Genomic DNA, 21380 nt, shown 5'->3' with positions numbered 1-21380 from the left:
TTTACCATAAGTATTTATATATTCCTGCTACCTGTAATTGTTCAGCCCTGTTTATATGTATATTCTACTACCGGTCACTTTTTATGTATAAACCTTCTTCAACCACTCCAGTACCACTGCACATTGAATAGGGTACTGTCACTGACCTGAATATACTTGCATTCTCATGTTTCTTCAACTTATGTTTTGTATTTGATCTATATTTATATTATCACTGCATTGTTGGGAAATCATTTCACGGTACTGTTTTACACCTGGTGTATCCTGTGCATGTGGCAAATAAACTTTGCCGTCTATCAGTTGGTCTGTTAACTCGCGTTAGTTCTTGACGTCATGGTTATGTTCTCTCAGTATTAAGCGTGCTCGGTATCACCTTCTATGGTTTAGTAGCTCTGGTGTGTCAGGGAATAGTATTGTGTCTATTCTCAGTCTATGTTTAGTATTGTGTGTATACGATTGGGACACCCAGTCATAGTCGCCTTAACTTTGGGACTCTGTTGGGGGATGGGGGGGGGGGGGGGTCTTTCCTCTCTAAGCTAGGGCCTGGAGGGAAAATAGCCTTGACAGGTGCAGCAGCCAGGCAGTCTACGCAGTCTTTGCCTTCTCCTCTGCTACTCATACTTTCAAATTAGAACCTTACTCATTAGAAATGACACGCTTTTCCAGTGATGTCCCCTACATTCAGTACCAGTCAAAAGTTTGGACAGACCTACTCATTCAAGGGTTTTTCTTTATTTGTACTATTTTCTACATGGTAGAATAATAGTGAAGACATGCACTATGAAATAACACATAAGGAATCATGTAGTAACCAAAAAAGTGTTAAACAAATCAGAATCTATTTTATATTCTTCAAAGTAGTGTTGTGGAAAAATTCTTACACAGGGACACTCGAAGTCAATCTTAAGTGAATCATTGTTTATTTTCACTGCACTGGAGAGATTTCAACCAACTCAATGCACCACAGTACACATGTCAATCAGGAGCTCCTCCTGAGCAGACCCAGCAGTTGTCTTTTATACGGCTATACACAGACAAGTTATATTTGCATGATTTAGTGAATTAATTTATTGATTAATGAATGAATTGATCAATACCTTTTTGTTTCATTCATGTGACAGAACAATAACAAGGCTTCTCCTCTCTAAGCTGAGACCTTGAAACTGAGATATCTTTAGTCTGTTCTGAAAACTGAACAGGCAGTTAACCCACTGTTCCTAGGCCGTCATTGAAAATAAGAATTTGTTCTTAACTGACTTGCCTAGTTAAATAAAGGTACAAATAAAATAAAAACACAGTCGTTCGTTCTCAAAACAAGGTCTGGGCGTACTGCCAAATTGCAGCTACTGATAATGAGGATTTGTACAGTCAGCCACTTGCATAAACACAGAAATTGGTTTATAGAACAGCACAAACGTTAAAATTCCCATTACAGTAACCACCCTTTGCCTTGATGACAGCTTTGCACACTCTTGGCATCCTCTCAACCAGTTTTACCTGGAATGCTTTCCAACCGTCTTGAAAGAGTTCCCACATATGCTGAGCACTTGTTGGCTGCTTTTCCTTCACTCTGCAGTCCTTCTCATCCCAAATCATCTCAATTGGGTTAAGGTTGAGTGATCATTGGGGATTATCATTTGTTTTACAACAGGACAATGACCCAAAACACACCTTCTGGCTGTTTAAGGGCTATTTAATCAAGGAGAGTGATGGAGTGCTGCATCAGATGACCTGGTTTCCACAACCACCCGACCTCAACCCAATTGAGATGGTTTGGGATGAGTCTCAAGAGGAGCTACTTTGAAAAACAGTGCTGCTGTTTGCTAAACATTGGGAGTCTACAGACAGATTAGTCTTCTCTTTTCAGCAGTAGGCATTTGTGTTTTTCCCTCGATTGTATTTTGAAATTTTAAAAAGGCAAACAGACAGCTACAAGCAACCATAGAAATATAATCCATAGATGGCAGTTCCGATTCAAGTCAGGACTGGCAGCCATTGCTGGTGTACCCATGAGTTCAATAGTCGAATTGCCAGGGTAAGAGGTTATAAAACCCTTCTATGGATTATGTATATGGCCACAAAGCAACAAGCTGTATATTTGGCACCCATGCTGGCCAAATTGCGGCCTTCCCAACAGTAGGCAACTGGTATCTGCTAAAATAAAATAAACACTTGAGTAAATGAGGGATACAAATAATATCATATAGAGTGCCTTGCAAAAGTATTCATCCCCCTTGGCATTTTTCCTATTTTGTTGCATTACAACCTGTAATTTAAATGGATTTTTATTTGGAATTCATGTAATGGACATACACAAAATAGTCCAAATTGGTGAAGTGAAATGAAAAAAATAACTTGTTTTGAAGAGAAAAAAAAGGAAAAAATAAAGTGGTGTGTGCATGTTTATTCACCCCCTTTTTATGAAGCCCCTAAATAAGATATAGTGCAACCAATTACCTTCAGAAGTCACATAATTAATTAAATAAAGTCACCTGTGTGCAATCTAATCTGTGACATGATCTGTCACATGATCTCAGAACCTGTTCTGAAAGGCCCTAGAGTCGGCAGCACCACTAAGCAAGTGGCACCATCAAGCAAGTGGCACCATGAAGACCAATGAAGACCAATGAGCTCGCCAAACAGGTCAGGGACAAAGCTGTGGAGAAGTACAGATCAGGGCTGGGTTATGAAAAAATATCAGAAACTTTGAACATCCAACGGAGCACCATTAAATCCATTATTACATTTTTTTAAGAATATGGCCCCACAACAAACCTACCAAGAGGGGGCCGCCCACCAAAACTCATAGACTAGGCAAGGAGGCCATTAATCAGAGAGGCAACAAAGAGACCCAAGATAACCCTGAAGGAGCTGCACATTTCCTCAGAGGAGATTGGAGTATCTGTCCATAGGACCACTTTAAGCCAAGCACCCCACCGAGCTGGGCTTTATGGAAGAGTGGCCAGAAAAAAACAATTGCTTAAAGAAATAAATAAGCAAACACGTTTGATGTTCGCCAAAAGGCATCTGGAAGACTACCCTAACATATGGAAGAAGGTACTCTGGTTAGAATAGACTAAAATGTAGCTTTTGTCCATCAAGGAAAACGCCATGTCTGAGGCAAACCCAACACCTTTCATCACCCCTAGAACTCCATGGGGATGTTTTTCATTGGCAGGGACTGGGAAACTGGTCAAAATTGAAGGAATGATGGATGCCGCTAAATACAGGGAAATTCTTGAGGGAAACCTGTTTCAGTCTTCCAGAGATTTGAGACTGGGACGTGTCGTGGAAATTTCCTCTATTTACCAAATCATGAGAGCAAACCACACACAAGTCAGAGTTAGTTATCACAAAGTCCATCTTTAATTATATGAGCTCTATCACAACCCTGTGACTCTCAGATCAATTCAGTGTCTATCAATGAATTCTCTGAGAGTCCCTTCCACATTTCAACTGAGATCCTTTATAGCAAAAAAAAACACAGGATAAGACAGCATCGGCATAATTCATCGGTCAGCTTTGTCTCCTAAACTATGCACTTTTCTCAAACTCAGAACCGTAAACAAATCCTCCATATCAACAGCCATATTACAAATCCATCATATCTTGACAAGATCACAGAGACACACTGACTGGCACACAGACATTGTGGAGCCAAGAGATACACGCTTGACCTCTCCCCTCTCTCCGGCCCAAGCAACTTAGTCTTGACATAGAACAGATACTGCAACCCCGCCACAGTATTATACAAACACATTCTGATGAGAAGTAACTTACACACATATGATGAATATAAAACATCTTACCTATGTTACCAACCAATTCTGATTATTCCCCAACAGACGGAGGTTCACCTTCCAGCAGGACAATGACCCTAAGAATACTGCTAAAGCAACACTTGAGTGGTTTAAGGGGAAACAATTAAATGTCTTAGAATGGCCTAGTCAAAGCCCATACCTCAATCCAATTGAGAGTCTGTAGTATGACTAAGATTGCTGTTCACCAGAAGAACCCATCCAACTTGAAGGAGCTGGAGCAGTTTTGCCTCGAAGAATGGGCAAAAATCCCAGTGGGTAGATGTGCCAAGCTTATAGAGTCATACCCCAAGAGACTTGCAGCTGTAATCACTGCAAAAGGTGGCTCTACAATGTACTGTCGTGGCATGGTTTAGGTCCACTTGTAGAATGTATGCCAAGGTGCATTGAAGCTGTTCTGGCAGCTTGTGGTGGCCAAACACCCTTTTAAGAAACTGTGTCGGTGTTTCCTTTATTTTTATTTTATTTATCTAGGCAAGTCAGGGAAGAACAAATTCTTATTTACAATGATGGCCAAACCCTAACCCAGACGACGCTGGGCCAATTGTGCGCCGCACTATGGGACTCCCAATCCCGGCCGGATGTGATACAGGGTGGAATGGAACCAGGGTCTGTAGTGATGCCTCTAGTACTGAGATGCAGTGCCTTATGCTCTCTGGTATATTTTCAACATTGAGGGCCGGCTCCTGTGGTTGGATAAAAAATTAAATAAATAAATTAAACAATTATTCTTTTTTTTCCCCTATTGGGCTCCCTATGGACTTGGGCCCAGCCCCTGACTCACACAATTGACTAGCCACATGTATTTATTTTGCAGTTTTTTAAATCAGTTACCCTATCAAGGCAGGACCCCCCAGTTACCCATGTGTGCACCCTATCTCCTCTCCTTCCCCCATCTAACGATTAGCAGAGCGACAGCAGCAGGTTGCCTACAGTCATTGAGAGCGGGCTCCTGAATACTCCTGTGGTTGGCTCTGGACCAGGATCACTTAGCACTTGCTCTTTTTGTACGTGCTCTGTTCCTCTTTCCCTCGATCCTGACTATTTTCCCAGCCCATGCCGCTGAAAAACATCCCCACAGCATGATACTGCCACCACCATGCTTCACCATAGGGATGGTGCCAGATTTCCTCCAGATGTGGCGCTTGGCATTCAGTTCAATCTTGGTTTCACCAGACCAGAGAATCTTGTTTCTCATGGTCTGAGAGTCCTTTAGGTGCCCTTTGGCAAACCCCAAGCGGGCTGTCAGGTGCCTTTTAATGAGGAGTGGCTTCTGTCTCACCAATCTACCATCAAGGCCTGATTGGTGGAGTGCTGCAAAGATGGTTGTCCTTCTGGAAAAATCTCCCATCTCTACAAAGGAACTCTGGAGCTTTGTCAGAGGGACCATCGGATTCTTGGTCACATCCCTATCTAAGGCTCTTCTCCCCCGATTGCTCATTTTAGCCAGGTGGCCAGCTCTAGGAAGAGTCTTGGTGGTTCCAAACTTCTTCCATTTAAAAATAATGGAGGTCACTGTGTTCTTGCGGACCTTCATTGCTGCAGAATTGTTTTGCTACCCTTCCCCAGATCTGTGCCTCGACACAATCCTGTCTTGGAGCTCTACGGACCATTCCTTCGACCTCATGGCTTGGTTTTTGCTCTGACATGCACTGTCAACTGCGGGGCCTATATATAGACAGATGTGTGCTTTTCCAAAACATGGGGCTCCCAAGTGGCGCAGTGGTCTAAGGCACTGCATCTCAGGGCTAGAGGCGTCACTACAGAAACTGGTTCAAGTCCAGGCTGAATCACAACCGGCCGTGATTGGGAGTCCCATAGGGCGGCGCACAATTGGCCCAGCGTCGTCCAGGTTTACCTCTCCTGTGGATGTTCTTTAGTACAGATGGGTGTGTCTTCCTCACAAACAGACACAGCACAGACCACTGAATGTAAAGATGGAGCAGCCGGTTGATCTGCAGCCTTTAGGTTTACAGGGGAAACAGGATACATTGGATACAGGATACAGGTCACACTGGGCTATAATAATTTGTACAGTGTTGAAGTTACATACAGTGCCATACCCCATGGCTTATTCTACATTTTGTTGTGTTACAACCTGAATTCCAAATAGATTAAATTCTTTACACATAATGACAAAGTGAAAACATGTTTTACAAATGTTTGAAAATGAAAGAAATAACTAATTTACTTAAGTATTCATCACACCCCTGAGTCAATACTAGAAGCACCTTTGGCAGCAATTACTGTGGTGATTCTTTCTGGGTAAGTCTGTAAGAGCTTTCCACACCCGCATTGTGCAACATTTTCCTATTATTATTTTCAAAACTCTTCAAGTTCTGTCAAATTGGTTGTTGATCATTGCCATAGATTTTTAAGTAGATTTAAACCAAAACTGTAACTTGGCCAGTCAGGAACACTGGGGGCTCCTGAGTGGTGCAACGGTCTAAGGCACTGCATCTAGAGGCGCCACTACAGACTGGAACCACTGGTTCGATTCCGGGCTGTGTCATAACCGGACAAAATTGGGAGTCCCATAGGGTGGCGCACAATTTGGCCCAGCGTCTTCCAGGTTAGGGTTTGGCCGCGGTAGGCCATCATTGTAAATAAGAATTTGTCCTAGTTAAATAATAATTAAATAACGGTTAAAAAATATTTTTTTTCCCATCAATAGAATGTACCACAGGTGCTCCAATCAAATTGTAGAAACACCTCAAGGATGATCAAAGGAAACAGAATGCACCTGAGCTCAATTTTGAGTCTCATAGCAAAGGTTCTGAATACTTATGTAAATGTAATATTTCTGTTTTTTGTTTTTAATTGTAATTTTTAATACATTTGCAAAATTTCCCCAAAACATATTTTCGCTTTGTCATTATGCGGTATTGTGTACAGATTGATGAGGGAAACATGTATTTAATCAATTTTAGATTAAGGCTGTAACGTAACAAAATGTGGAAAAAGGGAAGGGGTCTGAATACTTTCCGAATGCACTGTATATTGGTCCTGACAATCTACACTGAACTAAAATATAAACGCAAACATGTAAGGTGTTGGTCCCATATTTCATGAGCTGAAATAAATGATCCCAGAAATGTTCCATATGAACAAAAATCTCTCAAATGTTGTGCATAAATTTGTTTACACCCCTGTTAGTGAGCATTTCTCATTTGCCTAGATAATCCATCCACCTGACAGGTGTGGTATATCAGGAAGCTAATTAAACAGCGCATTACACAGGTGCACCTTGTACTGGGGACAGTAAAAGGCCACTCTAAAAATATGCAGTTTTGTCACACAACACAATGCCACAGATGTCTCAAGTTTTGAGGAAGCGTGCAGTTGGCATGCTGACTGCAGGAATGTCCACCAGCATTTTTGCCAGATAATTTAATGTTAATTTCTCTACCATAAACTGCCTCCAATGTCGTTTTAGAGAATTTGGCAGTACGTCCAACCGGCCTCACAGACCATGTGTATGGCATTGTTTGGGCGAGCGGTTTGCTGATGTCAACATTGTGAACAGAATGCCCCATGGTGGCGGTGGGGTTATGGAATGGGCATCTGTGACCAACAGATGCATATCTGTATTCCCAGTCATGTGAAATCCATAGATTACGGCCTAATGAATTTATTTCAGTTGACTGATTTCCTCAGTAAAATCTTTGAAATTGTTACATGTTGTGTTTATGTTTTTTGTTCTGTACCAAAATGTTTAAGATCTGATCATTTGAACATTTATTCACATGACTTGATTCTTGAAATGTGTAAAAAACAGTAACCTCATGTGTCCATAGACTAAATATAGTACGATACAGAAACATCTGTAGTTCACAAAAAGATAATGAGTTGCATCATATATTTGACATATTTGGACTTAGTACAGGTCAAATACTCTAGCAATACTATATGCTTTTAAGCAATTTCATTTTGAAATGCGTTTCAATATACATATGCTGAAGTCATTTGAATGATTTTCTCAATTTGTTTCAAAATCCCAACCTAAATACTGGAAGTATGATAGATAATCACAATCTTAAAATGTCAATATGGCCTGTGTAGGCACTTGTACTATGTTGGCACCGAATTTCTTACATTTAAACCAAAACATGTTTTTTTCTGTGGCACTGGCACACTTTGATATTATATTAAATATAGTACATGCACTTGAATTTAAATCATCTCTCTGATCAAACGAGTGTCTTTATGTTTCCATTCTAGCTGGTCGAGGACTCCATTGATATCATACTGGAACTAATAGACAGCTTCTACACCTAGCCTGAAAGACAACCTCAACCTCACTCTTGAACATCTCTAACGGAATATTGAAGTTTAAAAAAAAATGTGAAAGTAGCGAGACCTTTTCTATATCACATCTTTTGGGGTGTACTTCAACAATTATTCACACCCCCTTGACTTAAACATTTAAAAAGTGTGTTGCAGCCTGAATTGATTTTTTTATTCATATTGAAATAGATTATATTGCGTCACTGGCTTACACACAATACCCCATAATGTCAAAGTGGAATGAGGTTTTTAGGCATTTTTACAAGTGAATTACAAATGAAAAGCTGAAATGTCTTGAGTCAATAAGTAGGTAACCCTTTTGTTATGGAAAGCCTAAATATGTTCAGGTGTAGAAATGCCACAGTCACAGTCAGGAACAGTAGCCAATTTGTCATCTTAAGAATTTTGCTCGTTTACAATTTACATCAATCCATATTTCCACTAAGTGCTCACTTGGCATTGTAGGGTGGTGTGGTGGCTTCTTGTTTTAAAGTGAAAGAGAGCTCACCAGAACTCCCAAGATTGTGGCTACACTTACTGACAGTTGGCCTGACATACACACTGGGTCAAGACACTCACCACATACACTAATAAGTTATGACTGTCGGAGAGTTGCTAACGCAGAAAAATTGTGAGTTTTTTTTTCAAATATAACATCAATTTATATTTTAAAGTTGAAACGGTTCGATTATTTTTGACTGATTATGCTCAATGGGCTCAATCCCTAATGTGATGATGACACTAAAAGGAGCATATGCATTTTCTGGCTTTCCAGGTGGTTTTGTGAGGGGAAGGAGCTGGAGAACTGCCCTGACATTCAGATCATCAACAACAGCGAGTTGCACTCTCTGATCATTGCCGAGGCATTCGAGGAAGACACAGGGCGGTACTCTTGCTTTGCTTCCAACTTCTATGGCACAGACTCGACATCTGCAGAAATCTACATCGAAGGTGACCATTGAGTTTAGACCTTCAAGTCAAGTGACCCATCTAGAGTGCATCGTCACATAAAGATGTAATGCTGATGTAATTCATTTGTATCTCTTCTGGTTCAAATGTTTCATTTTCAATTAAAACATATTAATATAGACAATCATACTAAGATCATCCCTACTGTTGAGCTCTACATCACTCTCTTTTATGTGTTTTACAGGTGCCTCCTCTACAGATTCGGAGGGGGAACAACATTTTGAGCATGTAGCACAGTGAGTACACTACTCTTCCTCTACTCAAAATAGAATTGGAAAGTGTTTAATTGCGGCAGTGAAAGCAAGATTCAAATACTTCAATTCTGCAATGTAAGAGGCCTCACTGTAGCACATAGAGTGCCTTCAGAAAGTATCCACACTCCTTGACTTTTTCCACATTTTGTTGTGTAACAGCTTGAATTTAAAAATGGATTCAATTGAGATTTGTTTGTAACTGGCCTAGACACACAATAGCCCACAATGTCAAAGGGAAATTGTGTTTTTTGAAATTATTACAAATTATTATTATTATTTATTTTTTGGGGTGGATCAGCTTGAATATTGCAAGTAGATTTTGGCTTCTATCAATGTTATTGTCTGCATGATCCAATACCCCATATATTTTTTTGAAAATATATTTTCCTTTATTACTTTCCCCTAACCCTACCACCCCTCCCCTAATGAGAGTACAGCAATGGACAACAACACTTAGGCTTCTACTTCCAGCTTATACAGACGATATACATTTTTACGGACACATTATATTTCACATGAGTTATCTTTTGTTTGTTTTTAATCCCACCCTTCAGCTCCCCTCAACCCCTCCCACCTACAGTGCATTCGGGAAGTATTCAGACCCCTTCCCTTTTTCCACATTTTGTTACGTGACATCCTATTTCTAAAATGTATTTAAAAAAAAACATTTCTTCATCATTCTACACACAATATTCCATAATGACAAAGCAAAAACAGATTTTTAGACATTTTTGCAAATGTATTAAAAATAAAAAACAGAAATACTTTATTTACATAAGTATTCAGAACCTTTGCTATGAGACTCGAAATTGAGCTCAGGTGAATCCTGTTTCCATTGATCATCCTTGAAATGTTTTTACAACTTAATTGGAGTCCACCTGTGGTAAATTCAATTGATTGGACATGATTTGGAAAGGCACACACCTGTCTATATAAGGTTGCACTGTTGACAGTGCATGTCAGAGCAAAAACCATAATGTCGAAGGAATTGTCCGTAGAGCTCCGAGACAGGATTGGGGAAGGGTACCAAAAAATGTTTGCAGCATTGAAGGTCTGCAAGAACACAGTGGCCTCCATTCTTACATGAAAGAAGTTTGGAACTCTTCCTAGAGCTGACCACCTAGACGAACTGAGCAATCGGGGGAGAAAAGCCAAGAACCCGATGGTCACTCTGACTTTGATCTAGAGTTCCTCTGTGGAGATGGGAGAACAGTCCAGAAGGACAACCATCTCTGCAACACTCCACCAATCTGGCCTTTATGGTGGAGTGGCCAGACGGAAGCCACTCCTCAGTCAAAGGCACATGACATTATGTGTGGAGTTTGCCAAAAGGCACCTAAAGACTCTAAGACCAACAATATTCTCTGGTCTGATGAAACCAAGATTGAACACTTTGGCCTGAATGCCAAGTGTTACGTCTGGAGGAAACCTGGCACCATCCCTATGGTGACTCATGGTGGTGGCATCATCAAACTGTGGGGAGGTATTTCAGAGGCAGGGTCTGGAGAGACCTGAAAATATTTGTGCAGCAATGCTCCCCATCCAACCTGACAGAGCTTGAGAGGATCTGCAGAGAAGAATGGAATAAACTCCCTAAATACAGGTGTGGCAAACTTGTAGCGTCATACCCAAGAAGACTCAAGGCTGTAATCGCTGCCAAAGGTGCTTCAACAAAGTACTTAGTAAAGGGTCTGAATACTTATGTAAATGTGATTTTTCCGTTTTTTGATTTTTTCGAAATTGGCAAAAGTAAAAAATAAAATGTTTTTATTGGGTATTGTGTGTAGATTGATAAATATGTTTTAATCAATTTTAGAACAAGGTTGTAAACTTGACAAAATGTGGAAAAAGTCAAAGGGTCTGAATACTTTCTGAAGGCACTGTATATAACATTCTATTGGTTGCAAGAATTTTGTATAATAATTGAAATTGAAAAACTCTGTTTTGAATCACGGTGTCATTTTGTGCATCAGTTCATAAACCATGTGCCATAGAATCGGTACATCGAAAATCTCTTCCCAAATATTTAGCAATCTGGATGGCACAGCTGTCAATTTTTTTGCTGCATAAATGAAACTGGTATGCATTTTTATTTATCACAATTTTCTTAATGCTGGGCCAACAGACAGGTTCCTTACCTTCCTCCCCCTTCCACTTGCCTCTTCCATTTTACAGTAATGCTGCAATTAGTTGGGTGTTATTTTGGATAGAGCAGACATTTCTATATAAACTCAGAAAAAAAAGAAATGTCCCTTTTTCAGGACCCTGTCTTTCAAAGATAATTCGTAAAAAATCCAAATAACTTCACAGATCTTCATTTTAAAAGGTTTAAACACTATTTCCTGTGCTTGTTCAATGAACCATAAACAATTAATGAACATGCACCTGTGGAATGGTCGTTAAGACACTAACACCTTACAGACGGTAAACAAATAAGGTCACAGTTATGAAAACTTAAGACACTAAAGAGGCCTTTCTACTGACTCTGAAAAACACCAAAATTAAGATGCCCAGGGTCCCTGCACATCTGCGTGAACAGATGGGGGACCCTGGGTGTGAACAGATGCCCAGGGTCCCTGTTCACATCTGCGTGAACAGATGTGGCCAGGGCAATAAATTGCAATGTCCGTACTGTGAGACGCCTAAGACAGCGCTACAGGGAGACAGGACGGACAGCTGATCGTCCTCGCAGTGGCAGATCACGTGTAACAACACCTGCACAGAATTGGTATATCCAAACATCACACCTGCGGGACAGGTACAGGATGGCAACAACAACTCCCCGAGTTACACCAGGAACGCACAATCCCTCCATCAGTGCTTAGACTGTCCAAAATAGCTGGACTGAGGGCTTGTAGGCCTGTTGTAAGGCAGGTCCTCACCAGACATCACCGGCAACAACATCGCCTATGGTCACAAATCCACCGTCGCTGGACCAGACAGGACTGGCAAAAAGTGCTCTTCACTGACAGGTCGCAGTTTTGTCTCACCAGGGGTGATGGTCAGAAGGATGGTCGTTGAAGGAATGAGCATTACACTGAGGCCTGTACTCTGGAGCGGGATCGATTTGGAGGTGGAGGGTCCGTCATGGTCTGGGGCAGTGTGTCACAGCATCATCGGACTGAGCTTGTTGTCATTGCAGGCAATCTCAACACTGTGCATTACAGGGAAGACATCCTCCTCCCTCATGTTGTACCCTTCCTGCAGGCTCATCCTGACATGATCCTCCAGTATAACAATGCCACCAGCCATACTACTCGTTTTGTGCGTGATTTCCTGCAAGACAGGAATGTCAGTGTTCTGCCATGGCCAGTGAAGAGCCCTGGGACCTGTCTGTTGGACCAGTCGTATTTATGATATTATTTACAAAGAGTATACCATAAAAAAATATATAATAATTCTAATGTTTTTATATCAATTAGTATATTTGAGTTTTTTTCTGGTGGATTAAACTGAAATTGCAACCAACTTTATATGGCTTATTTTAAAAATAGTGAAATTTTGGAGATAATTTCATTTTCAAATAACTGAAAGTGAGAGGTTGGTAAATGAATAAAGGGAAAAATGACATTATTGAACAAGGGGTGAGCCATTCTTGCCTATCTGGTAGAGAACTAGTTTGGATTTAAGTATTGTTTTTGTATGACTGAAGGCTTTAGTGAGAGGTCTTGACGTTACAAATAAAATGGAATATCTTTTGCTCATATAATTTAAAAAACAAGTTGTTAGTTGCAGGTCCATAAGCAAATAGGTAAACTGGGATATGACTAAAGAGTTAATAAAGGTGATCTAGATCCTCTATGAGGCTGTGGAGGGATCAAAACTGTGGATTTAATAGAAAACATTCATCATCAGCGTACAATGACACCTTTGTTTTTAAACCCTGGATTTCTAGCCCCTTGATATTATTGTTGAATCTGATGTTAATAGGTAACATTTCGATGGTCATAATAATATGCCGATTGTGGCCTTTTTAAAAAGAAAATGAAAAGCTGTAATGTCTTGAGTCAATAAGTATTTGATAGAGGAATTTTTAATTCCCTTATGTTTTATTGCCAAAACCAATTAAATTCGCACTCATTTCTAATTCATGATAAGTTGTAAGTTTATCATTTGCATGAATTAGCAAGAGACCAGTCTTAAAAAACAAGTTCAGCATTTATTCTCGATGAGTACTCCATGCTCACACTCATTACCACAGGTTATAAACTGAAAATGACGTCAGCGTTTTCCAAACGTTCCGTTTCACAAACAGAGGGCCCCTCTAATTCTCAAGCCTCCGCGTTATCAGCATGAAGTCAAGGCCAGTCAGCATAAATCAACATTCCCGACCATTTTGGAGATGGCCCGTTCCCACCACCTGGAGATTTGTACAACTGAATGAACTTAAAGAACAGACCTTAATTGTTACTTAACTTCCTGACTACATTATATACAATTGTGAAAGGGAGCAAGAGGGACAGTACATTATAGCATTTGGACTAGTCAGTTTCTGATTGGAATGTATACATAATTAGTCATTTCAAACATATTTTCCTCTATCAGTATTCAAGCCCTTTGTTTTGGAAAGCCTAAATAATTTCAGGTCTACAAATGTGCCTAACAAGACACATACTAGTCGCATGGACACACTCTGTGTGCAATAATAGTGTTTAACATGATTTTTGAATGACTACCTATTCTATGTACCCCGACACATACAATTATCTGTAAGTTCCCTTAGTCGAGCAGTGAATCTCAAACATATATTCAACCACAAAGACCAGGAAGGTTTAATGCCTCACAAAGAAGGGCACCTATTGGTAGATGGGTATCTATTTGAGCATGGTGAAGTTATTAATTACACTTTGGATGGTGTGTAAATACACCCAGTCACGACAAAGATACAGGTGTCCTTCCTAACTCAGTTGCCGGAGAGGAAGGAAACCGCTAATGAATTTCACTATGAGGCCAATAGTGACTTTACAACAGTTAAATAGTTTAATGGCTGTGATAGGAGAAAACTGAAGATCGATCAACAACATTGTAGTTACTTTACAATACTAATCTATTGACAAAGAGAAAAGATGGAAGCCTGCACAGAATACAAATATTCCAAAACATGCATCTTGTTTGCAACAAGGCACTAAAGTAAAACTGCAAGAAACCTGGCAGAGCAATTAACTAATTGTCTTGAATACAAAGTGTTATGTTTGGGACAAATCCAATACAACACATTACTAAGTACCACTCTCCATATTTTCAAGCATAGTGGTGGCTGCATCATGTTATTGGTATGCTTGTAATCGTAGGGGAGTTTTTCAGGATAAAAAATAAACGTAATGGAGCTCAGCACGGGCAAAATCCTAGAGGGGAACTTGGTTCGAATCCATTTTTAATTTAACCTTTATTTGACTAGGCAAGTCAGTTAAGAACAAATACTTATTTACAATGACGGCCTACCCCGGCCAAACCCTAACCCGGATGATGCTGGGACAATTGTGCGCCACCCTTTGGGACTCCCAATCATGGCCGGTTATGATACAGCCTGGAATCGAACCAGGGTCTGTAGTGACGCCTCTGAGATGCAGTGCCTTAGACCGTTGCACCACCCAGGAGCCCATGAATGTTCCTGAGTGCCCAAGTTACCGTTTTGATTTAAATCTACTTGAAAATCAATGGGAAGACCGGAAAATGGCAATGACCAACAACCAATTTGACAGAGCTTGAAGAATTTTTGAAAATAATAATGGGCCAATGTTGCACAATGCAGGTGTGGGAAGCTCTTACAGACTTACCCAGAAAGAATCACCGCTGTAGTTGTTGCTTCTAGTATTGACTCAGGGTTGTGATGAATACTTATATAAATGAGTTATTTCTTTCATTTTCAATACATTTCTAAAACCATGTTTTGACTTTGTCATTATGTGTCATTTATTTGGAATTCAGGTTGTAACACAACAAAATGTGGTATAAGTCATGGGGTATGAATATTTTCTGAAGGCACTGTATGTAACTTCAACACTGTAAAAATAATTATAGCTCAGTGTGACCTGGTCAGTTACAATGTATCCTGTTTCCCCTGTAAACCTAAAGGCTGCAGAGGACCCCAGCTCAACTGACTACTCCATCTTTACATTCAGTGGTCTGTGCTGTGTCTGTTTGTGAGGAAGACACACCCATCTGTACTAAAGAACATCCACAGGAGGCCACCTCACTGACGTCTTGCCAGGTAGTCACTGCATCTGTACCTGTCAAGGTAACTACTACTGTCCTTCCTGTTACGGAGGTGACAGCAACACTCACCCAGGTGACGTTTACATTGTCCTCTGCCCAGGAGACGTCAGCACCGTTACCTGTCCAGTTAGTCTGTACTCTAGATCTACCACCAGTGGACATAGTGTCAGTACTGGCGCAGGAGGTGTCAACACCGTCACCTGTCCCAGTTACGTCCACAACATCACAGACAAAGACAGTCACTACCACGGCACTACCACTGACCCAGGAGGCTTCCTCTACACCTCCTGCCCAGGTGGCTCCCATACAGACGACTCTATCTGAGGTAATATTCTGCTGAAAACCCTCTGGCCGCTGAATATACTGCAAACATAGATGGGAATTCCAGATATCTGAAATATGTCTAACTTTCCTTTCTACACAGCGATCGTTATTCAAGTACTTAACAGTAATGTATATTTATGTTTGGGTACTTAAATTATGGAATCCTTTCTTCTTTTTTTTAGAACTTAAACGGTGACAGCTATAACCTAGGTCTAGACGTCTATCCTCAAGGTCTAGATGGGAGGCCGATCATCGCAGCCCCTGTTTTCACAAAGGTAACCTACTAATATCATCCAAACTATTAATAATTAGAAGATACAGTATATACAATGTCAACTTCACGATCAATCAACAAAATATGATATTATCATACATATAGTGGCCTTCAGAAATGATTCATTACCCTTGACTTATTCTACATTTTGTTGTGTTAGAGCCTGAATTCAAAATTCATTAAATATATGTATTTTCTCACTTAATACCCGACGGCTACAAAGTGAAAACATGTTTTCAGACGTTTACTTTGTAGCAGCACCTTTGGCAGCGATTATAGCTGTGAGTCTTTCTGGGTAAGTCTCTATGAGATTTCCACACCTGGATTGTACAATATTTGCATATAATATTTGTTTTTTAAAAATCGAATGAAATTTTACTGGTCACATACACATATTTAGATGATGTAATTGCGGATGTAGCTAAATGCTTGTGTTCCTAGCTCCAACAGTACAGTAGTATCTAACCATTCACAACAATACACACAAATCTATAAGTAAAACAATGGAATTAATATATATAAGTATTAGATCGAACAATGTCGGAGTGGCATTGACTAGAATACAGTATATACATATGGGATGAGTAAAGCAGTGTGTAAACATTATTTTAACATTATTAAAGTGACCAGTGGTTATTATAGTAACCGTGTGGAAGCCGGCTAGTGATGGCTATTTAACAGCCGATCGCCTTGAGATAGATGCTGTTTTTCAGTCTCTCAGTCCCAGCTTTGATGCACCTGTACTGAACTCGCATTCTGGATGATAGAGGGGTGAACAGGCCATGGCTCGGGTGGTTGTTGTCTTTGATGATCTTTTTGGCCTTCCTGTGATATCGGGTGCTGTAGGTGTCCTGGAGGGCAGGTAGTTTGCCCCCCGGTGATGCATTGGGCAGACCTCGCCTCCCTCTGGAGACCACTGCGGTTACGTGCGGTGCAGTTGTCGTACCAGTTGGTGATACAGGCCGACAAGTTTGTGAGGGTTTTAGGGGCCAAGCCAAATTTCTTCAGCCTCCTGAGGTTGAAGAGGCGCTATTGCGCCTTCTTCACCACACTGTCTGTGTGGGTGGACCATTTCAGATCGTCAGTGATGTATACTGCGAGGAACTTGAAGCTTTCCACCTTCTCCACTTCTGTCCCGTTGATGTGGATATGGGAGTGCTCCCTCTGCTGTTTCCCAAAGTCCACAATCAGCTCCTTTATTTTGTTGACGTTGAGTGAGAGGTTATTTTCCTGGCACCACACTCCCAGAGCCCTCACATTCTCCCTGTAGACTGTCTCGTCATTGTTGGTAATTAGGCCTACTACTGTTGTGTCATCTGCAAACATGATGATTGAGTTGGAGACGTGGCCACGCAGTCATGGGTGAACAGGGAGTACAAGAGGGGGCTGAGCATGCACCCTTGTGGGGCCTCTGTGTTGAGGATCAGCGAAGTGGAGGTGTTGGACAGGGCGGGATCAAGACCCAGGGCCTTGAGCTTAATGATGAGCTTGGAGGGTAATATGGTGTTGAATGCTGAGCTGTAGTCAATGAACAGGATTCTACATAGGTATTCCTCTTGTCCAGTTGGGATAGGGCAGTGTGCAATGCGATGGCGATTGCATCGTCTGTGGATCTATTGGGGCGGTAAGCAAATTGAAGTGGGTCTAGGGTGCCAGGTAAGGTAGAGGTGATATGATCCTGAACTAGCCTCTCAAAGCACTTCATGGAGGACAGAAGTGAGTGCTACGAGGCGATAGTCATTTAGTTCAGTTACCTTTGCTTTCTTTGGTACAGGAACAATGGTGGACATCTTGAAGCAAGGACAGCAGACTGGAATAGGGAGAGATTGAATATGTCCGTAAACACTCCAGCCAGCTGGTCTGCGCATGCTCTGAGGACACGGCCAAGGATGCCCTCTGGGCTGGCAGCCTTGCGAGGGGTAACATGCTTCAATTACTTACTCACGTCGGCCACAGAAAAAAAAGCTCTTCAAGCTTTGTCAAATTGGTTGTTGATCATTGCCAGACAACAATTTTCAGGTCTTGCCATAGATTTAAGTCGGCCACTCAGGAACAGTCACTGTCTTCTTGGTAAGCAACTCAAATGTAGATTTGGCCTGCTGAAAGGTGAATTAATCTCAGAGAGTCTGGTGGAAAGCAGACTGAACCAGGTTTTCCTCTAGGATTTTGCCTGTGTTTAACTCCATTACGTTTCTTTTTTATCCTGAAAAACTCCAGAGTCCTTAACGATTACAATAACGTGATGCAGCCACTACTATGCTTCAAAATATAGAGAGTGGTATTCAGTAATGTGTTGTATTGGATTTGCCGCAAACATAACACTTTGTATTCAGGACAAAAAGTGAACGGTTTCCTACATTTTTTGAAGTATTACTTTAGTGCCTTGTTGAGAACAGAATATAGCTAGGTAGTCTTTCAAAAAGTATTGCACACAGAGTGAATCCATGCAACTTATTATCTGACTTGTTAAGCAAATTTTTCCTCCTGAACGTATTTAGGGTTGCCATAACAAAGGAGTTGAATTCTTATTGATTCGAGACATTTCAGCTTTTCAATTTTTATTAATTTGAAAAAAAAAATGGAAAAATATAATTCTACTTTAACATTATGGGGTGTTGTGTATTAGGCCAGTGACCAAAAATCTCAATTGAATCCTTTTTAAATTCAGGCTGTAACAACAAAATGTGGAAAACGTCAAAGGGGTGTGAATATTTTTGAAGGCGCTGTAGTATATTTTAAAGGTTATGTACTTAAGAAATTGTACGTTTTGTGTGTGTGATGATGAACTGGATGGGTACTTCTGTAGCTCAGTTGGTAGAGCATGGCGCTTCTAACGCCAGGGTAGTGGGTTCGATCCCCGGGACCACCCATACCTAGAATGTATGCACACATGACTGTAAGTCGCTTTGGATAAAAGCGTCTGCTAAATGGCATATATTATTATATTATTATTATATTATATGCCCAATCTACTTGGTCCGTCAGAGTCTGCAGGACCTTTTGGCGTCGGAGAGCCAGCTGGTGGTGCTAGAGTGTCGTGTTAAAGGGGTGCCCTCCCCCAAGGTGGACTGGTACAGAGAAGGAACCATCATAGAGGATTCCCCTGACTTCAGGATCCTGCAGAAGAGTAAGTCCAACTCCTTTACTCCTTTACTATGTTTCAGAATAATGTACATTCATCTTATGATATTTTCTGTGATGTACATCAATTGTCTTGTATTAGTTCAATAGTACATTTCCACTGATATGGAGCCATCTTTGAAATGATTCAACGTAAGCATTCTGAAAACTGTGAAAGTATCTCAAATAAACTTTTAAACAATATAAAAAAACAGTGTATGTTTTTTAGAAGGCAATATGAGTAGCTCTATGATTTTAAACAATTATATATATATTAGCATTTTCTTATTTTTTTAGAGCCTCGATCCATGGCTGAATCAGGTACGTAATTATGCAAAGGAGAGACTGTCATGGTACAATTAATATAATTGTACAATCTTAAGATGGAGCATATTTCTGCATGTATCAAAGTATTTGGTGTGGTGTGTTACAGAATAGTAAATTGTATTCGCAATATACCACCATTAGATACAGTACTATATTTTGAAAACATGACTGGTGCTTCCCTCAGAAAGTCAACATCCTACTGTAGCCCAAGTGACATTTTCCATGAAACAGTGTACACCATTTCTCTTCCAAGATGTTTACAGTATCTGGCTGGGGCTGTAGCTACTGTAACTCCTCTGAGTAACAGCCAGTTTGCTTCGCCTCCTAAAACTCAACCTTATAAGGAAGCTTACAACCTGTGTCTGTTGAACTAACATGGTCACAGAGCCTTTCAGAGTGTCTGAAACACAGGGAAGCACTCGGGATTGGAAACATGTAGCTGCTGTGCCATGGGAAAAACTGCTCACTCACAGCATATCACAGGCAGCTGCTGGAAACTTAATTGGGGAGTACAGGCTCATAGTAATGGCTGGAACGGAATAAATGGAATGGTATCCAACACATCAAACACATGGTTTCCAGTGTTTGATTCTATTACATTGACTCCATTCCAGCCATTATTATGAGTCTTCCTCCCCTCAGCAGCCTCCTGTGCAGCATATGCATTATATGAATGCATATTAGTTCTCTGTGACTTAGACAGCATATTGAGTAATAGCTGTAAATAGAAATTCAGACATATTTTACAATGTAGAGGCTTGCTGCCTGTTTCTTTTTCACTGTGCATACTGTATACATAAGGACAGGTTAGCTACATAGTACAGCTGCAATGCTGTTCTAGTAACTTCTCTGCCCTTTAATCTGAGTCATGTTGCCTGAACTTCAACAGTGACATTCAGCTGGTGCTCCCCTCATCTCCTTCATTTTTGTATTCCCTTTAGAGGAAATATGCACTTTGGTTATTGCTGAGGTCTTCCCTGAAGATTCTGGAACATTCACTTGCACTGCAAGCAACAAATATGGAACTGTATCCAGTATTGCTGCACTAAGGGTGAAAGGTAACGTCACTGGCTTGCAAACAAGGTTTAGACTTGACAGTTCTATGAGTAAGATTGTATTTGGAGACTATGTTTACAGTTTCTAGTGAAAATCGAATAACCCTCGAACAGTTTGCATCTAAAAAGGGATGACATTTTCCCATTGATTTCCTATGAATAAAATGTTCACTGATCAACACAACCTACTCCACATTTTCCAAGTGAATGAAAAAGTTAGAAAAACAACAACATAGAAGTCTTGTTTTTGAAGGTCTTCAACACCACATCTAAATAAGTTAAGGAGCAAATATTTTCAGATAAAATCCCACAACAATCCATCAGTTTGACATAGTTGTGGTTTTAATAGTGCTGAGCATTAACCGGAATGTTGGTTATTTTGACCGTTGTTGGTTCAATGAATTGAATTCCATTTTGTTCAGGTTTTCTTCAGTGAGCTCACTGCACACATTGAGCAATTTCTCTAGAGATAAGTCAGATCAAATCAAAGTTTATTTGCCACTTTCGACGAATACAACAGGTATTACAGTGAAATGCTTACTTACAGGCCCTAACTAACAGTGCAATTATTAAGTAAAAAATAGGTATTAGGTGAACAATAGATAAGTAAAGAAATCAAAAACAACAGTAAAAAGACAGTGAAAAATAACAGTAGCGAGGCTATATACACTAGTGAGGCTATAACAGTAGCGAGGCTATATACAGGCACCGGTTAGTCGGGCTAATTGAGGTCGTA

At 40.5% G+C, this 21380-nt stretch overlaps 1 protein-coding gene across 3 annotated transcripts in view; it reads left to right on the top strand.

Annotated features, from left to right (window-relative positions):
- LOC124041446 (myopalladin-like) overlaps window positions 1–21380 on the top strand; it is a 34699-nt gene that overhangs the window by 9012 nt on the left and 4307 nt on the right. The window contains exons 3-10 of one of the 3 annotated variants that reach the window (XM_046359032.1): window positions 8881–9056; window positions 9259–9310; window positions 15404–15539; window positions 15648–15869; window positions 16051–16143; window positions 19128–19269; window positions 19560–19583; window positions 20531–20647. In XM_046359032.1, the coding sequence (XP_046214988.1) occupies window positions 8881–9056; window positions 9259–9310; window positions 15404–15539; window positions 15648–15869; window positions 16051–16143; window positions 19128–19269; window positions 19560–19583; window positions 20531–20647 (962 nt within the window). Of the gene's footprint in view, window positions 1–8880; window positions 9057–9258; window positions 9311–15403; window positions 15540–15644; window positions 15870–16050; window positions 16144–19127; window positions 19270–19559; window positions 19584–20530; window positions 20648–21380 lie in introns of all 3 variants that reach the window. The other 2 variants (XM_046359031.1, XM_046359033.1) reach the window with 2 other exon arrangements.

The sequence above is a fragment of the Oncorhynchus gorbuscha genome, linkage group LG08, assembly GCF_021184085.1.
Source record: "Oncorhynchus gorbuscha isolate QuinsamMale2020 ecotype Even-year linkage group LG08, OgorEven_v1.0, whole genome shotgun sequence".
NCBI lineage: Eukaryota > Metazoa > Chordata > Actinopteri > Salmoniformes > Salmonidae > Oncorhynchus > Oncorhynchus gorbuscha.
Note: the sequence above shows the minus strand (reverse complement) of the source record. Positions and strands in the feature narration are given on the sequence as shown.